The 20643-nt window shown below is 42.5% G+C and overlaps 1 protein-coding gene across 2 annotated transcripts in view; it reads right to left on the bottom strand.

The window, feature by feature from the left end:
• Positions 1–14066: 14066 nt before the first annotated feature.
• The window catches only part of LOC145346990 (adenosine deaminase-like), a 40636-nt gene continuing 34059 nt past the window's right edge, over positions 14067–20643 (bottom strand). For both annotated transcript variants that reach the window (XM_080194877.1, XM_080194878.1), the window contains 2 exons: positions 19883–20012; positions 14067–15905 (listed from right to left, as the gene is read on the bottom strand). In XM_080194877.1, the coding sequence (XP_080051003.1) occupies positions 15801–15905; positions 19883–20012 (235 nt within the window). In that variant the 3' untranslated portion in view covers positions 14067–15800. The remainder of the gene's footprint in view (positions 15906–19882; positions 20013–20643) is intronic.

Here is a 20643-nt window from a genome sequence, read left to right as displayed (position 1 = left end):
GTGAAGGCAGTGAAAGATAACTTTCTTTGCATCCAAGTAAAGACTTGGCATCTGACTTAATTGTAAATAATCTAGCTGAGGCCTAACTAATGTTCTATAAAGGTTTAGTATAACTCTCTTATCTTTGTGCACTTCATCCACAAATAAAGCCAAAGATCCCATTAGCTTTTTAACGGTCTTCTCAACTTGTCCTGCCACTTTCAGGGCTCATGTAGATATCCTAGGATTCACTGATCCTGCACCCACTATGTTCATAAATGTTCAAAATCACAATTCAAAATCACTTTGTTCATATTTCCTCATCTCATCCTTCCTAACAACACGTATCACTTCACAGTTAAATTTCATTTTTCATGGGCAGAATTTAATGAGTGGATGGGGGTTTCCAGCTTCTCCCCATCACCTCTTCTCCCTTCCACCACCGCCCCTCCACCCCACTCCCCACTATTGCCAACCATCTGATTAAATGGCAGGTTTCTGATCCCAGCAGTGCCATCTTGAGTGTCCAATCCTAGTAAGCCGAGCCAGGAGCTGGATATAATGTATCTTTTTCAGCAGGACCAGGACGAGAGTTCCTGGCAGACAGATGGTGATGTGTTGGGTGGTAGGTGTAATCGCCAGAGGAGGGGGTAGCCAGGGGTCGGCAAAGGGTTAAAGTTAAAAGTTAAAGTATATGTATTTGTCACAAGTAAGGCTTACAGTAACACTGCAATGAAGTTACTGTGAAATTCTCCTCGTCACTACGGTCTGGCGCCTGTTTGTGTCAATGGTCAATGCACTTAACCAGCATGTCTTTCGGAACATGGAATGAAACCGGAGCACCTGGAGTAAACCCACGCAGATGCGGGCAGATCATGCATTCTCCACACAGACAAAGCCGGGAATCCCACCCAGTCCCTGTCGCTGTGAAGCAACAGTACTAACCACTGTGCTACTATGCCGTCCCAGGGAGCAGTCACAAAAGGAGCTCCATGAAGGAGACATCCTGACCGCCTTGTCTAAGGTTTGAACAGTCTACCCTGCTGAATTTCCAAATCATTGGCCAACATCTTTCAACTTCTCCTCTCTCTCAAAAACCTGATCCTTGGGGAAAGCCATTGTATGCTTTCCTCCAGTCTGAGAAATGTCATTCACCAGTACTCTGTTTCTGTGCCTTCATCAATTTTTATCCATAATGCAGCTATCTCTTTAATTCTATGCACTTCATTTCTATTAACAAGCTGCTGCTGCTAAGCCAAAAAGATGAGTAATGTAGATCATAAATTCAGTGTTAATGTGATGCTGGGTATATAAGCCATACATTCCAAAGACTGATGGCTCATGTCAAACAGTATGTCCCTTCCACTGTTCACAATGGACAAGGTACAGACCATCCCCAATCATCCCATGCTTGCAAAATGCAAAACGGAAGGCCCTATTTTACCATTTAGATTCTGAGTGCTGGGCAGACTTGAAATATGGGTTATTTCTGATCTGATTTTTAGACCCATTATCAGGAACCCTCACACACCCTCTGCCTGAAAAAATATCAATGATTCCGACTTGCAATGCACAAGCCTGTGGGCGGGGCTTAATGTGCCTGAAACCCCGCAGCTCCAATTAGGGCCTCCAACTGTGCATGTGCAAAAAAAAGATAGCATACTGCCCCCCACCACATCTCTCCCAGGCCGGATAATGCCTCCCCCAGCCCCCCAGAGACATTGCCCCACCCCCACAACATTACTGACCCCCTTATCCCCCCACTCCCCTTCACCCAGACCGATCATGGGTCCCTCCCCACCTTCCCCACCTTCCCCCCACCAATCTCAGATAGAGTGGCAACGAACCACCCCCCACTGATCTCAGGCAGAGTGATCCCCCTCCCCTCCACCCCAGACCCTCACCATCTCCTCCGGACTCTGATGGCTGTGTGATACCTCCCTGTCTCTCCCCATCCCCAATCGTTGAGGCACTGATCCACATATACACACCCCCCACCAATCAGCACACCTGCAAGTGCTTACTTGCCTTCCCCTCAATGCTAACAAGCAAACTGCATGGAACTTTCTGGAATGTTCTGCAAACTGCCTGCAGCTGATCTGTCCTAACGAGGGACAGCTCCATAAAAACCTCATGAATGGATAGGCAGGTAGGCATTCCTGCACAAAATGTGCACACAACCAGACCCCTAATTTACTGAGGAGGTTACTGGATATAAGCAGAGGTGAGACTGGACACCCTCTTACCCCTAGGAGGATGCAGACCCAGGGGAGCTGATGGCAATGTAGCCTGGGAGGAGGTTCCTACCTTGGTCAGTGCCAGGACACTGGCCTTCTCCCTGAACCATGAAGCAGTGATAGAAAAAGATCAATGATCTCATCCCTGCAGCAAGGGTAAGTGCTGAACCCCATCTTGCACCTTCCCCCTGATCCTCCCATTCCTAGCACCCTGCATGTTTCTAGTCCCAAGAGACCCACTGTGCTTACCCTCTAAGGACCACCACCTGATATTCTGCAGGAATTACTCCACCATTTCTGTCTCCACAGGAGAAGGCTGACCATAACCTGTGAGAAGGTGAAAATAGGGGATAGTGAGCCAGACCTCTAAGAGCTCACCCGCTTTAAGGAGCGGATGCTGGAGCTGTCAAGGGAAGGGGCAATGCGGGCTGTTAGTGACAGCATAGTTGGCCTGGAGTCAAGATGTGAGTGCCTGTCATTCCTCCACTCACTTTTTGAGGTAACTCCCAGGGGGCATGAGCTTTAGGTGCCAGGGACAAGCTTTAAAGGAGATGTATGAGGCATGTTTATTTGTGTAGAGAGGGTTGTGGGTGTCTAGAACTCATTGCTGGGGAAGGTTGCAGAGGCAGATATGATAGTGACCTTTAAAGGGCATCTTTACAGTTACATGGATGAGATGGAATAGAAGCATATGGTTCCTGGAAGGGTAAGGAGTTCTAAATTTAGATGAGCGACCTGGTTGCCACAGGCTTGGAGGGCCAAAGGGCCTGCTCCTGTGATGTAATTTTGTTGGTGCTTTGCTCTATGTTCACTAGAGAAATGTGATTTCATGTGTTTGGGATCCTGGATTTCTCTCCCCTCTTTGCACTTAAGCTTGTGTCCTGTGTTGCGGGGACAGAACCGGACACCCCAGTTCTGGACTCCAGGTCCCTGCTGCAGCTCCCACCTATACTGTTCGGGACAGCTCGGATGAGTCCTCGAGGATATGGCTGAAGGGACCTCTGAGGGTGGTGCCATTTTGGCATCAGCTTCCACCTCACAATTCACCATCCCAAACACTGACACATCGGTGGGTCCAGTTAGTGATGAGGCTTCAGGGTCACTCTTTGCTGAACACGACGCAGCTGCTTATTTATGTCAGGTGGAGGAGGGAATGTGTGAGACCTCTGACTTGTAGTGGAGGTGAGGACACAGCTGGGCCTCTGAGATCACTCCTCCCTCAGCTGCTGGAGATGCAGCAACAGATCCAGGGAATGACAGCCATAACACACCAACTGCGGGGCCTTTGGGAAGTGTCCCAAAGCTTTCAGGTGGACCAGCTATTGCCTGTCTTGTGTGTTTCCCAAGCCAACACTGCAAGGATGGCGTCCATAGTGAAAAGCCTGGGGCAGGGGATCTTCACGAGTGGCAGGCTTCAAGCGATGGCTGAGTCACACAGGGACTGAACAGGCTTCTCAAGATTCTGCAGGCCATGGCTGAGAAACTGCAGGGCTTGCAGGAGACCCAGCAGGACAGCATTGAGACATAGTTGGCCACGGCAGCAGCCCTCGAGAACATGGTCCAGTCACAGAGGGTCATGGCTGAGGGGGCTGCAGAACGTGGCCCAGTCTGAGAGGGCACTTGCTGTGGCCATTGAGAGGCAGCCCACAGCTTGGGTGGCCGTTGCAAGGAGCAATCACTCCGGCAGTTGTCAAAAGAAGGAGATTCATAATTGAGACAAGTTAGTCACAGGTGGTTGGGGGGGAAAAAAACATTTAATAATTGCAATAAAGGTGTGTAAGTATTAAGTTCTAACATAAAAACTTGTGAATGGAAAATGTTACAGTGCTAAAGCCACTGAGTGGGTGCCCACCCACCACCGCACCCCCCCAACTCCCACCTCTAGGTGCCAGGTGCTGCAACAGATAGCACAAGTGTTGCACTGTCTCCTTTTGGAGGTGGGGATGTCGGTGACACATGGTGTCTGACATTTATTCAGATGACACCCATGCATGGAACTGCTGGGGTCTCTGCTCCCTCCTTCTGGGTGAATCATGACCATCTTCTGCCTCTGATAGTCATCTCCCTTTACTCCTGTAAGTAGTAAGGCCTGGGGCTCCTGTGCCCAGAATTCTTCCTCCAACTCCTCCTCTGGATGTGCACTCAGATCCTGTGTGGATCAGCTGGTGAAGGTACTCACAGACATCTTCAACCTCTCTTAACAACAATCTGAGCTCACTATCTGCTTCAAGAAGATGACCATCATCCCGGTACCTAAGAAAAACCAAGCAGCACGCCTTAATGACTATTGGCCAGTGATTCTGATATCCATCATTAAGTGTTTCGAAAGGCACTAATCAATTCCAGCCTCCCGGACTGCTTGGATCCACTATTGTCTGCCCCCTGCCACAACAGGTCCACAGCAGACACCATTTCCCTGGCTCTGCACTCAACCCTGGAACACATAGGTGTCCTTGTTATCTATGTCAGACTCCTATTTATTGACTATAGCTCAGCCTTCAACACTATTATTCCCACAAAACTCACCTCCAAACGCCATGGCCTGAGCCACGGTACCTCTCTCTGTGACTGGATCCTGAACGTCCTAATTCACAGACCATAATCAGTAAGGATAGCCAACAATCCACCATGATCATCCTCAACATCAGTGCCCCACAAGACTGTTTCCTCAGCCCCCTACTATATTCCTTATGCACCTATGACGGTGCGGCCAAATTCCCCTCCAATTCAATTTTCAGGTTTGCTGACGACACCACCGTAGTGGGTCAAATCTTAAACAATGACGAGACAGAGTACAGGAATGAGATAGAGAATCTGGTGAACTGGTACGGCAACAATAATCTCTCCCTCAGCGTCAACAAAATGAAGGAGATTGTCATCAACTGCAAGAAGCGTAAACGAGAACATGCCTCGATCTACATCAATGGGGGAGAAGTAGAAAGGGTTGAGAGCTTCAAGTTTTAGGTATCCAGATCACCAATAACCTGGTTTTCCCCCCCCAAGCTGACACTACAGTTGAGAAAGACCACCAATGCCTCTACCTTCTCAGAAGACTAAGGAAATTTGGCATGTCAACTCTCACCAACTTTTACAGATGTACCATAGAAAGCATCCTTTCTGGTTGTATCACAGCTTGGTATGGCTCCTGCTCTGCCCAAGACCACAAGGAACTACAAAAGCTGGCGAAGGTAGCCCAATCTATCACTCAAACCAGCCTCCCATCCATTGACTCTGTCTCCACTTCCCACTACCTCGGCAAAACAGCCAGCATAATGAAGGATGCCATGCACCCCAGATATTCTTTATTCCACTTTCTTCCTTTGGGAAAATGATACAAAAGTCTGAGGTCACATACCAATCGACTCAAGAACATCTTCCCTGCTGCTGTCAGACTTCTGAATGGACTTAACCTGCATTAAGTTGATCTTTCTCTACACCCAAGCTATGACTGTAACACTGCATTCCACACTGTCTTGTTTCCTTCTCTATGAATAGTACTTTCTGTTTCTATAGTGCAAGAAACAATATTTTTCACTGTATGTTAATACATGTGACAATAATAAATCAAATCAAAATCCTCAGTTCCAGCAGCAAAATAAAGAATAGCAAGATCAATTGATTGCATCGCAAAAGTCATCTCGTCATTCTGAAGGGGGTGGGGGGGGTGGGGATGAGAGAGAGAGAGAGAGATTTTAAGGAATGTTGCTTGCCCCTAGTTCATCAATAGTCACTGTCCATGCCCCCAATTCCCTCAGCCACATGCTGCCTACAATCAAAGCCCCTCCCCACAATTCCCCCAGCTACATGCTCCCCAGAATCACGTGTCCTCCTGCCCAACTTCCCCCAGCCACATGCTTCCAACCATCACAGCTCCTTGAAAACTTGAGAGGCTGTAGCAGTGCAATTTGCAGGGCTTTGTGCACATCCTTCAGCTGGATATGAGCTGAGTGCACTAGGGCCCAGCAGCACCACAAGACTCCAGGTCAGTGCTGAGACCCAGTCTGTGATGCAAGTCAGACATCAGAGACCCTGCAAAGCAACAGCCCCCATCCCCTACACACTCTCAGAGCCGCCAGTGGCCCAAGAAAGAAAATGGCCACAGTGAAAGGACACTGTGAACAGCAGAGAGCTATTGGACACTGCTCACTTACCTCCTCACTAACCCTTACTGATAGAGCGCCCAAATCGGACTTTTATGGAGCATGTTTGTTTCACACCAATTCCGTATTGGCAAAGGGGGAAGTGCTGGTAAAGTTGGGCATGCAGACCATTAAGTCAACTTTAAATACATGCAAATACATTTAAATGGTCATCACGCCCCTTTTGGGCATGATCCCAATTGCATTCATTTTCGGACCTTGGTAAAGGAGGAACTGATACAGAAATAGGTGCAGATCACACTACTTGCCTTACCAAGTTTTTGCGCCTGAAAACGGGTGCAAGTTGATGGTAAAATTGGGCCCACAGTTTTCAACATTGGATGTGATTCTATAATGTTTGCTAAATAATCCTGAGTGTGCTAAGAATTATATTGACAATCAATTTAGCATTGTCCATCAGGCTTGCAAATGATATACTTACATGTGCCAAAAACTACATATATTAATACATAGGGTCCTGTCCTTTGTGGACAGAAAGAACAGGTGCACACATTGCACCTGTTTCAGTGAAACAAAATAGGTGACAGTCATTCTCTGGTTCATTCACAATCAGAGTCACACTGCTTGGGTTAAATTTAAACAGAACAGTTAACCGTCAATCATCAGTTAACTGTGCATTCTCTATGGCAATGCCACCACTAATCAGAATCCACTTTCCAACTAATCAGCATCCTCTTCCCTTTCAGTAAAAATTCCCTTTACATTTGGTATTCCTGCAAATTGTTGCAAAAGACAACATATGTCATTTTCAGCTGTTCTACCAAATGACTAATCATAGAATGGGTATGGCACAGAAGAACCTTTCAACCTGTCATGTCTATTCCTGTGAAGGTATTTTTTAAAATCAGTCATTGTCGATTTTGCAGAGCAAGTATTTAGTTATCCCAAGGGCTGAGATCAATGTGAAAGATATTATGAATGCTTTGTTTGTCTTCCTTAGTTATCCCCTATGTCGGCCAGCTCTAGATTATGAGCTCAATGTATCCCAGTCTGAATGACAAAAAAAAGATCAGTGTTCAGAATGTACTCTAACGCTTAAACCAGCTGAAGCAGAGCAGATGGCTACTCAGTTTAGGTTTGCCTGTTTATTAAATCCAATACCTTAAAGAGAAGAATCTATTACATTACATGAGATATTAACAAAACTTTAAAACTCTTAAGTGTCACCTTGTCCAATTGGTCATGTAACTGTGCAATGTTTAGTGCAGTTTCTTCAGACTTTACTGTTTTGTTGATTATAATTTTGCAATGCCAGCAGGCTTTGGTAAGTCGAATCCCTTTCCTGGAGGCAGGGAAATGTTCAGTTATTTTTCAGGCTCCGCCCCTCTTCTTTACATTCTGACAACACCAAGAATATTCTGTGCATTAGATATTGCACAACTGCTGGAATGGGTGAATGTTGGTTTGGGGTGGCAATGTCAGTCACACTCCTGTACTGGTTCTTGTGCTTGCATTGTTTAGAGATACCTGCATAGTAGGCATTGATGATCAACTCTGGTTCAATGAAGAATGCAGGAGGGCATGTCAAGAATAGCACCAGGCATGGACAAATGAGCTGAACTTCAGCGGTGCGGTGAGAGTGGCTGCCCTTGCCAACAAAGCGGAATTTGACCAAATGTGACATCGTAGAGCCCTAGCAAAATTAATGTCAATGGAATCAAGGGGAACACTCTTTGCTGGTTGTTATCATTATTACCACAAATGATAATGGTTATGATTGTTGGAGATCAATCATTTCATTTTCAGGCATGTCTAAACATAGTTTTAAGTTTATTTATTAGTATCAAAAGTAGGCTTACATTAACACTGCACTTATGTCACTGTGAAAATCTCTTAGTCGCCACACTTTGGCACCTGTTCAGGTACACTGAGGGAGAATTTAGTGTGGCAATGCACCTAACCAGCACATCTTTCAGACTGTGGGAGGAAACTGGAACACCTGGAGGAAACCCATGCAGACATGGGAAGACTCACACAGATAATGGCCCAAGCTAGGAATTGAACCCAGATCCCTTGCACTGTGAGACAGCAGTGCAAACCACTGTGCCATGTGGCACCCCTATACAGCTGCAACATTGGTCCCTATCCAGCAAAGTGAAAATTGCGTAGTTAGGTCCTGTGCAGCAAAAGCAGGACAAATCCAACCCAACCAGTTACCACCCCATCAGTCTACTCCCGGTCATCAGGAAAGTGAAGAAAACGGTCATCAACAGCAATGTCTAGCAGCACTTGCTTAACAACCAACTCACTGATGTTCAGTTTGTATTCCACAAGAACCACTCAGGTCCAGACCTCTTTACAACCTTGGTTCAGGCATGGACAAATAAGCTGGACTTCAGCAGTGCAGCGAGAGTGAGTGCCCTTGCCATCAAAGTGGAATTTGACCAAATGTGACATCATAGAGCCCTAGCAAAATTAATGTCAATGGAATCAAGGAGAAAACTCTCTGCTGGTTGTTATCATAATTACCACAAATGATAATGGTCATGGTTATTGGAGATCAGTCATTTCATTTCCAGGAGTTCCTCAATCTCGTGTCCTCAGCCCAACTGACTTCAACTGCTTCATCAATGACTTTCTCTTGATTATGAGATCAAAGGTGGACACATTCATTAATGATTGCATAAAGTTCAGTATCATTCGCTACTCCTCAAATACCAAAATGCATATTGAAATGCAGGAAGTCCTGGACAATATCCAGGCTTGAGCTGACCAGTGGCAAACAATATTTGCGTCACACAAGTGCCAGACCATGGCAACCTCCAGTAAGGTAGAATCTAACCATCACTCCTTGACATTCAATGGCAATACCAATGCTGGGTCCCCCATTATCAATATCCTAGGAGTTATCATTGAGCAGAAACTGAACTGGATGAGCCATATAAATACTGTGGCTACAAGAGAAGGTCAGAAGTAGGAATCCTGCAGTGAGTAACTCACCTCCTGACACCCCAAAGCCCGTCCATCTACAAAGCACAAAGCAGGAGTGAAATGGAATACTCTCCACTTGCCTGGATGAATGCAGCTCCAACAACAACTGAGAAACTTGACAGCATTCAGGATCCCATCCACAAACATTCATTCCATCCACCACCAACTAAAGGGGCAGCCATCTGTGCCATCTACAGAATACATTGCAGGAACTTACCAGTGTTCCTTAGGCGGCACCTTCCAAGCCCTCAACCACTACCACCTAGAAGAACAAGAGCAACAGATACGTGGGAACACCACCACCTGAAGGCTCCCCTCCAAGTCACTCACCTGGAAATAAATCATCATTCCTACACTGACACTGGGTCAAAATCCTGGAACTCCCTTCCTAACTGCACCATGGGTGTACCTACACCATATGGATTGCAACGGTTCAAGAAGGCAGCTCACCACCATTTTCTCAAACGTAATAATGAATGGGCAATAAATGTTGACCTAGTCGGCGATGTCCATTTCCCTTGAATGATAAAAACCAACTATCTGTATGGAGGAAGCTAAGCATTTAACAGCTCTCTAATATTTTTTGCCACACACAACATTGAATAATGTTTGGTATTTTCTATGCTGGTATTTTATACTAGATTGCTAAATGTATTTTTATATGGTAACAAGTGGCTCAGAAAGGACAATGAGTCAGTTTGCGTATATTAGAAGATGCAGAAGTGCATGTACGTCTGCTGAAAAGGGAGGGAACATCTTTGGGCAAGCCAGACTGTAGAGTAAGATAAGCAGAAGTCATTGTGGCTGATACTGTTTATGTTTAGCCATAATTTAGCTTAAAAGCAAGAATAAAAATTGAATAGCTTAGATTGACCTTTAAATAATTTTTTTATATTAATTTATAGGATGTGGGCCCCATGGGTTGGGCCAACATTTATTGCCCATCCCTAATTGTCCTGGAACCAAGTGGCACTTCAGAATCAATCATGTTGCTATGGGTCTGGAGCCATGTGTAGGCCAGACCAGATAAGCAGAGCAGATTTCCTCCCCTAAGGGTGTTAGTGAACCAGATGCAGTTTTACAAACTTTACAATGATTTCATGGTCATCATTTTTGTTGAATTTGAATTTCACCATCTGCCATGAACAGAACACAACAGAAAGTTATCCTGAATCACTAGATCACTAGTTCAGCGACAATATCACTACGTCACCAGTTCTCTATAATATTAAAGTTAACACAATTGACAGGAGGGAAGATACTAAGAAAGAAATAGATAGCTGATCAATGTAAAGAATAACATTCAGGAGCAATAAGGGGCAACCCATGGAACGTATTGGCAATGATTGGAAGTATACCCAAGAGTTGTTTACCTCTAGGTATAATTATGGAAAACCTCATTTTGCTCTGATGCTTTGAATACCTAGCCTAACTAAGGTGTCGTGGATCTTGATCTAGCCACATAAATGATACTTTTCTATCATTCATGTGGACCTTGGACTTAATAGCTGAAGCTATTGTTGATTTCTTTGGAGATAGAACAATTCAAATGGACTATAGACACTCTTACACATGACTTACCCCTGACTCCCAAAAGGTACGTCACAAAGTTCCATCTGAAATGTTACTTTAATTTGTAAGAAAATTGTTAATGGCAGTGCAGTTCCAAAGGTAATGAATTCGTAATGCAGAGATCAAGAATTTAAGTTCTCAATTACATTTTGAAATTGCATTCAGTAATATTGGCTATTTCTGGACCGGCGGAATATATGGGTGGAATGGTACAAAAATCCAACTTGTTCTTCAGACAAGTGAACCTGTCTCCTTCAAAGGTCATCTTTCACTTGACTTTAGTTCCATGCTGGGCTTTGAAGTTGGCCTGGAGAGCAAAACAAAGCACCAAATTCTCAGGGCTACTGTGGATGGGTAATAAATGCAGTTTTGTATACACTGTCCACATCAATTGAAAATACTTTAGGAGCTACAAGTTCCAAGTAGTAATGTGCACATGTAGCATCACTATCTGGAAGTTTATTAAAGAACAATGAATACATGGACTCTCAGGTACTGAAGGTAACATTCTCAGTTAATGCCTCAACACTTGGGTCTTCTTCTGGGGTCCTATCATCTGTAGTTTATTTATGAATTCATTCCTGCCATTTCATTAGTAACAGATATTGCTTCCACATGGCTGCTCAGAAAATAAACAGCTCTTATAATTTCAATCTAATATTTTCAATCAAATTAGTGAATCCCTATATATATATCTGTATCCTAGACTCAATTGATTGAGGGAAGAAAATGCAAGCTTTTACACTGCAGCAGGCTGAGAATCCATGAAAGCAGCACAGACTGTCCTTACGGCTTTTGTCATGGAGATCTCAATTAGACTTGCTCTAATGGAGACTGTGGTAACCATCCAGAGGATACACAAATGCAGGTATTATTTTCTTGCACTTAATCTTCCACAATCTCTCAAGTTATGCCTGCAGGATGTGCAGGTTAGATGAATTGGCTATGCTAAATTGCCCCTTAGTTTCCCAAGATATGTAGGTTAGATGGATTAGCCATGGTGAATGTGTGGGGCTATGGGAACAGGCAGGGGAGAGGATATGGGTAAGGTACTCTGTCAGAGTCAGTGCAGACTCAATGGGATGAATGGCCTCATTCTACACTGTAGTCATTCTATGAAATGTTTGTTTAAAAGATTCTCAACTGTCTGGGAGGTCTCTGTGAAACTCTTTGTGGTGCAAAGTTCACGCTGCTGGAATTATATTTCCTGGTCTGGCTCCTTCACACTGTTGCGTATAATTCAAATTCTGCAGCAACACATAGAACCTGCCTCAAAATTCCTAAACCATCTTTGGGGCTTTGTTATAACATTGAAATCAGGCAAGTCCCAGAAAATATAGAAGGAAACCTAGTTCATTTCTGACTGAAATGTTTGCCTGATCTTTAAAATGTAACTGTATTTTACCAGCATCATTATCACAAAAATAAGATTCCCTTCAATACTCCTTCAAAATGTGTTTAAATGAACACAGGGGGCAGCAGTGTTCTAAATAAGATTTTAGAATAACGGACCTCATCTTAGAATGCATGATTAATAATTTATAGACTATTGTGGTAAAGCTATAGAATAAGAGGTCACTTTAATGGGTATTTTAAGTTGTTCAGTATGCAGAAAGAAGCAATTGTTGTAACTCACTGAACTCAGTGTGGAATATTTTCATTTGCAAATATAACTAAAAATTCAATGGAATCCATGCATCAGTGCATTAATAACATTTAAAATGCTTGCCTTTTGAAATGCACCTAGCATTTCCCAGCAGTGTTTGTACCACTGATGGACTATAGATATTGGACTTCATATTTCAAATACTTGCTACCATACATATCTATGCTCTGTTAAAACCTTTAAGACTCTATCTATGCACTGCTTTTCTAATCTTTTGATTTTATACTGTCACATTTCTCTCCTTGTGTCATTTGCAGGGCTTTGTTAAAACAAAATTCCTCCTCTCTGCGTTAAATTATTAAAACATGGAAATGACAATCAAGCAATAGAAACAGGAAACGTTCAAAATACTCAGCAGGTCAGCAGCAGCTGTGAAGCGAAAGGGAGAGTTAAATGGGCTAGAATTTCATAGTCCCAATCAGGAACAAAACGGAGCAGAACTGAAATGGTTGCCAGATCCTAGATCTGAAAGTTCTATCTCCATTCCCCGTGCTGGCAATTTTCATCATCACAAGCAACCGGACAAAAAAAAACAGTATAACACAAGAACAGGCCCTTCGGCCCACCAAGCCTGTGCCAATCATGATGCCCTAACTAAACTACAAAAGTAACCTTCTGCCCTTACTCAGTCCATACCCCTTTATTCTCTCCCTATTCACGTTGCTAATGTGTCTGCTTCCACCTCCTCTTCTGGCAGTGCGTTTCAGGTACCCACCACTCTTTGCATGAAAAACTTCCCCTGTACAACTTCCTTAAACTTTCCCACTGGTTTCTGTCAGGTGAAGAGAGCTGAAGACACTGACACTCTTTTCCCTACACTTCCCATCATTTGCACAAATGTATGTTAATATCCGAGGTTCCTAAGTAGTCACAAAATACACACATTTAAATAGCAGAGGCTCCTTGAATTACAGGATGGAATGTTACGTGGAGGTGGTGGACGTCTGATGGACAAAGCCTGCCTTTGCTCGGAGAAGAGGAATTCCAAGGAGAGTGGAGTAGAGGATAGGAGCATTTGTTGTGCACAGGGTATCTGAATAAGAAATACCCCATCCCCTCAACCTGAACAGGTCACCAGAAGGAGTTGGCCCTTAAGTGGCCAATAACTGGCCTCTTAAGGGCCTCAATTGTTATCTGGTTAGTTGGGTGCCCAACAACCAGCAAGGTGGTGATAGCAGCCAAGCAATGGGAGCGTTTCACTGCCAAGGCATCCAATTTTATACCCTATGCCCTGTCAGATTACTCAGTGGATGAGCAGAAAATTCTATCCATACGTTTAATTTCATGAGTGAGACTGACTCTGGTTACACAAAATATAATTGTTTGTTTGCAACCCCAGGAAGCTACAGTAATTGCCAAGCATTGTGAAGCATGAGACATGGGAATATTTCTACAAACACTAAATCAAGAAGTGTGATAGAGTGAATTAATGCTTCATAGTAAAACATGTTAAAAATTCTAACAATCAAATTTGATAATGAATTGGACCGCAGACACACAAGTTTAATCACTTTCAGAAAACTTTAATAAACCAACTTCCGTTGTTAACTTGTAAGATACTGTTTAATACATTTTACTATCTCTGAAAATATTTCATATCATTTTGTTCAAGTAATTAATTAAGAAATATGCATGTTAACCAACATCATAAAGCTAGCCTGCTTTTAATAACAGACTTCCATTGTCAAGCAATGGTCTGGAATATGTTAATGAAGTGCCATCAAACAAATTCCTGCCTATATGTACCTCCAGACTAAGGCCAGGGACAAGAAGAGATATACATATTCTCCTGGAACTCAGGAACTACCAATCTGGAATCCATTCATGGAGGCCCACATGATACATGCTCCTCCAACATGGACTCATTCCATCCCAGAAGGAAATCAGAGTAGCCACTGACTAGTAATCCCTCCACAAAGGGTTGGGTTCACCAAAATTACAAGGTGATGTTCATCAACACAAGTTAACTTTATGGAATGTCAATAAATTGCCCTGATTACCTATGCACGCCCCTACAGCACACTTTGAAAATACTGATAGGCAGTTAAATGTAGCTGAATTTAATACTTTTTCTTGGTATTAATATACTTCTTAATGGCTTACTAAAAGCTTATACAAAAATACGTAGCTCAAGGTATCCGTCTGACTTCATTATTTTACAGTATGATTTCAAGAGAATCTAGGCTTTATAGTAGCTAACCAGTCCTTTTCACCAGTGTTGAAATGATAAAATATTAACTCTAGTCTTCTATCTTACTGCTATAATTTAGGAGGATATATACTTAGATCATGAGATACATATTCTCAGGAAAATATAGAGGTAAATCTGCTCTTTTATTTTTTGGAGATTAAAAAAAAGTGGGCATTTTCCATTGTGGTTGAAAACAATTATAAAGGCAATGTTTAAACTATGTTCAGCAGACCAGCATTTCCAGGCAACTAAAGAAACGGTTTGCACCTCATGATTGATCAGGTAGTACGGTGGCATAGTGGTCTCACAGCGCCAGGGGCCCAGATTCAATTCCAGTTTGGGTCACTGTCTGTGCAGAGATCGCACATTCTTCCCATGTCTGTGTGGGTTTCCTCCGGATGCTCTGGTTTCCTCCCACACTCCAAAGATGTGCAGGTTAGGTGGATTGGCCATGCTAAATTACCCCTTAGTGTCCAAAGATGTGTAAGTTAGGGGGGATTAGGGGCCAAATATGTGGGGTTGTAAGGATAGGGCTGGGGTGGGATGCTCTATTGGAGAGTAGGTGCAGACTTGATTGGCCAAATAGTCTCCTTCTGCACTGTAGAGATTCAATGATTACCAGCTGTTAAATTCTAATTCCATTGGCCTCCACAAATTCTGTAACTGCTGTGAACCCTTCCTTCCGGCTTGCTGAGCTCAACATGTTCAGGGTCAATTTTAAACTTTGAAAAGAGTTCTCAACGGGAAAATTGGGGTATGATCCAATTTAACTATAACTGAGGTGATAGATTCCAGCTGCAGGTAGCAGACAATTACAGGGTTTTTATCTCGGTTAGATCGACAGACTTATTGGTTGCGAGTGCAGGTTTCTGAATCACCATCTGTTAGGTTCTATAATTTATCTTTGCCCATTTGTTAAACCAGCCAATACCTACAGTGGGCGTATCATATTTGCATAAACAGGCCTGCTACAAGCAGTGGGGACTGTATTGAAGAGCAAAAATATACTTGGATTGAAGCCATTAACTATTGGTTGCTCTCTAACATGGTGTTATCTTAAACTTTTAATAGCAAACATTTTCCCTCATTCCATATGCTGTATACAACTGACTAAGGAGCTCTTCTTTTTCCCTTGAACAAAGGAAACTCGAGGAGGCTGCATTGAGATTCTGCAAAACAAAAAAATGAAGTGAGAATTTGTTTGAACCTGGATAAGGGTATATTAAAAATTTTACATTTTGTTCAGGCCAAATTTTTACAAAATTCTGAAAATGTCCTCTGCGAATCTTCCTTGTGTCAAAATCAAGACAATGGATAACCTATTACTGTAAAAAGTCTGACAACACCAGGTTTTAGTCCAACCTATTTATTTGATAATATTATCAAATAAATAGGTTGGACTAAAACCTGGTGTTGTCAGACTTTTTACTGTGTTTACGCCAGTCCAACGCCGGCATACCCACATCATAACCTATTACTCCCAGGGCCTTAAAGCTGTGGAACTCAATTGGCCTGAATTTGGTGGAGTAAGACATCTGGCCACCGTTGTCACTTTTTTTTATACTCACCCTTCAGCACAAAACATCTGTGTACTGCTAACTGCTGGAAATACCAGCTATTAAAAGGGCATCTGGGACTTGAATTAATAACGGCACCAACAGTCTTTCATCTTAATCAGAGATATTTAAGGATGGAGAAAGAAACTGAGCGAATAGTGGAAAGTATAATTGAATTTGAGCTCAAACAGAACCAGAAATAAACATTAAGAGGGAAAGCAAGGTTGTATTAAGGAAAGAAGAGATTGCTTTTTCTAAAAAAAAAATGAGGAAAAAAAACCCAAATTAAAAAAATAAGTAATTGCAACTTTGGTTTCAGTTGCTCCCTTGCCAGGCTGGAGGGGTTGATTGGCATTTCAGTAACACAAATCTCATCATTAAATAGGTACTTGCACTGTTAAATTCCAGTCCAAAATTTCTGCCACAGGTTTATTGGACAAGTAGGCCCAGAATTTCATTGAGTCAAGTCGATTTAGGAGTCTATTAATAATGGCAGTCAGGACCCAATTCCATGATTCCTGCTTTCATTCCCATTTCCAGTAATTTGTAAGTTAAGGATATGTGTAGCCCTCCCAAAAGCAGCACTCCTGTCTTTGCTAGCTCCATTGCTGGGGTAGGCAGTTTAGACACACCCGCTACCCCTTTAATTTTTGTAGAGTTGGGCCCCATCTATAAGTATACATGGTTCATGACATCTCAGAGGAGTAGTGAGCCATGGGAGAACACCAGTCCCAAGCAGGGAACCATAAAGCAGTTACCTTGCCCCTGGAAATCTTTCATTTGGCAGGTTTTGAAATACAGAAAATTAAAGCCTGTTCTTTCAGTTTCAATAGTTAATTGCTATATTGTAATGTAGCTAGATTATGGGTTCTGTCCTGTAAGGATAAATTGACCATTACATTCACCAGCACTGTGTAAGTGTTGTGAGGTATTAGAGTGCTTTTCTTGCTGGAAAAAAAATTATGCATTCAAACTGAAGAAAACACTGCTTGGGGATGCTTAAGCGTCATGATTGAAGTTATTTAAATTCACAGCTAATTGATCAATAAAAACAATCTGCAACTCTCACTAAGAGTGAAAAAAAGCAGATACATGCTGCTGGAATGCACTGAATGACAAGCCTTCTGTTGAAGCTTCACGAAAAAAAAACCACAAGCATCTATTTTTTGCAATTTCAATAAACTCCATTGTCAATGATTATTACAGAAAGCAATGGCCTCTTAATCTAGCTGAGCCCAATATGACTGCTTGGCTGAGCTTCAAGATTCAATGGGCAGCTATGTCCACATATTATTTGATGTTATTATGAAGTTATTGAAGAATTACCTGTCTTTAATCCGATTAGTGAAATAGAGGTTTACTTTTTCTTAAACAGATTGATCATTTGAAGTATTGAATATTTTTGTGGCTTTTTGGAATGAGTTTTTTTTTACCATGAAGTGTCTTTGCATTACAACTCTTTCAGATTGTTAGAAGTTCTTTTTAATGTAATTTTCAAAGACATCCCCACCTACTGGGTAGGTGGGTATGATAGGTATACGAGGGGGCCTGGAGGACATTTGGGAGCATGGAGAGGTTAATGTGGCATATGAGAGAGGTGACATGGGGGCACAGAGCTGTGTGAGGCTGAAGGGAGTGAGAGGTGAAGGTTTGAGGGCCTGAATTCTTCATTTAGACTGGGCCATGTCTCAGTGAATGGAGGCAAGTGTTCCAGCTTGCTGACCTAAACATCCACCTGCTCCCCATTGTCACCTCAGGCTTGCCTCCAGGGGCAGCAGGGCCCACTCCCACCTTCCAGGAGTGAAAATTAAGTGGGCAGGAACCCTTCTCAAGGAGATGGGGGTGTGAGTTCAAGTCAACATGCTTTCCTCAACCTTCATGTCAAATATCACAACTTCATGAAATTCAGGGAGATTGACGACTAGATATTTTGATGAGATTAATGATATTGGTTCAAATCATCTAGCAACTAGTGGGGATTTCCATTTCACAGGGTATCTTCCCCTCAACCCTTCAAAATATTCCCTGATGATAGACACATTCGAAGCAATAGGTCTTATTAAAATCAGTGCTAATTGGCAATTAAATCTGGGCCTCTGTTGTTAGATTTAAAACTGCCAAACCAAGGTCAAAATTAAAGCCAAAACAATAATGAGCTTTTTAAAATTCTGGAAAAGAGAGATTTCAAATCTTGAAAAAAATCACAAGCAACATTAGACTTAAAATCAATCTACAGAAGTGAAATAGAATACATCTGAACCTATTATTCAGATAGGGTCAGAACATATCTTTCATTTTAATAAGCATTAGTAAATTTAAACAATCCATTTTTGCTAAATAAGTCAGAAGAATAGTAAGAATAACATTTTAAAGCAGAAAGAAATGTAGTAAGGGTGGATTCCTAAAAATGATTAACGAAGCTCAAAAACTGAAGAAAGTAGTGAGACAAATCTCAGACAGCATCAAGAGGGCTTCAGAAAAGCGTTAGAAATAGATCAAATTGTCAGGTCCGCATAAAAGACAAACCATATCATTGAAGGGCAATGGAGAAGCTCCCAAGGAAATTCCCAATGATATGCTGTAACAATTGAGTTTTTTTTTAAAATTGGTTTAACCAATCATTGTCAACTGCATACCCGATCTTTGTGATCCAGTGAGGGTCATATCTGTATTCCCCCACTAGTTTACCAATAATTGTCAGGCAAATCATTGTGATTATAGTGAAGAGAAGGACCTAGCCTGGCAGTCAACATCCAGCCAGGTGTTGGTCAGCAAAACCTGTTTCAGCTTTAATCATATGCAGTTTTCTAGCTGGTTATTTCCAAAATTAAATCAGATTTTGCAGAAGATAAAAAAAAGAGTGCTTTGTTGCGTTGTGAGCTACTGTGAAAGCTGATATAGGTGCAAATTCACACAGCTCCCTAACACCTTGTTGTGCTGTAATAAAGCTTGTTGTAGGTAATGCCAAAGGAGGTCCTGTGGCACAGCAGGTAGCGTTCCTGCCTCTGAGCTAGAAACTCAAGGAATGAAGTCCCTCTCCAGGACTTGAAGGCCAAGAAATGTGCATTCATGATGCGGTCAAACAGGTTGAGTGACAATCTGCAATATCCTGCCGTGTCAACGGTAGATGTTAAGAGCAGAGGAGAGACATGCTTGTGGACTGGCATACCTCAAGCTATAAGCCTCTGGTGACAGACTAACAACTTGTTCCAGGAATAACTAACTATGGAAACAGATGAAAGTTTGCCTTAGTGCACCACTAAGTGCGAGAACAGAATTGGAAAAGTCAAGAGTTAGAGCATCAACATTACACCAATAATTTTACATGCTCTAATGGTTTGTTGGTCAGATAAATGATCATGTCCCTGTTAAAGAAAGCATAAAGTTTGAGGGACACTCCTCTGCCTCGATGAAAGATATCATAGAAGGGAACTAATTCTGCACAGTGTCATTGTGCAGCACAATCCAGCCAACTCAGCCTGGTTGATTGGTATTATTGCCCCAACAGTTCCGCCAATTAAAGTTGTAATTCAGTGAATCTATAAGTAATGAAATAAACTTGCACTTAACAATAAGTTATTCCCACCTACCATTGTCTTGAGCTCTAATTCTGTGAAGTTCATATACTCTGTGGCAATGTTATAATCAGTGTGAATTGTTGAATTGAAAATCAATGGATCATCTGTATTGAGTGAAAAGTTGGCTCTATCTTTCTGGAATCTATAAAATAAATACAAGTCCATTAATTAGCCTAATAGGCAGAAATTAATTTATTCATAAGCTATTACATTTTGGTTGCAACAGTGTAGAACAAGACATTTGAGTTTTACATTCTACAATTCACTTCTGAATATTGCAGTTTCTAGTGTGCTGTGCTTCATGTGGCAGATGATCAGTATCCCAACAACATCCACCACCTTTGTTCCACATGTCTGTCGAAGTTTTGCATGTTTATTGATGTCTTTTCTTTTACTTCACAGGTGATTCGATCCGTCTTGTTGACCAACAAGGGGCATACACGCGGTAGGTCATGCAAGGGCTGCTCTTGGATGTTGCTTCGACAGTTGCCTAGTGCTTCATGTCATTAGTGTACGCTTAAACTGGACCATCTGATGGGCAACACGACAGCTCAGTGACTATCACTGTTTGCTGTGCAGATACATGGACTTGGGCCAGTGTCTGCAGGAGTTTGCACATTCTCCCTGTGATTGCGTGGGTTTTCTCCGGGTGCTCCGGTTTCCTCCCACATCCCAAAAAAGGTGCTCTTAGGCAGTGTAACAAACTGTCCCTAAATTAGTCTTCTCTCAATCTTCCCCAGTAGGTGTAGAAAAAGGTCATGGGTAGAGGAGGG

Source organism: Carcharhinus amblyrhynchos, chromosome 8 (assembly GCF_965287045.1).
Source record: "Carcharhinus amblyrhynchos chromosome 8, sCarAmb.v2.hapA, whole genome shotgun sequence".
NCBI lineage: Eukaryota > Metazoa > Chordata > Chondrichthyes > Carcharhiniformes > Carcharhinidae > Carcharhinus > Carcharhinus amblyrhynchos.
The sequence above is the reverse complement of the archived record's forward strand: the minus strand, read 5'-3'. Positions and strand labels throughout refer to the sequence as shown.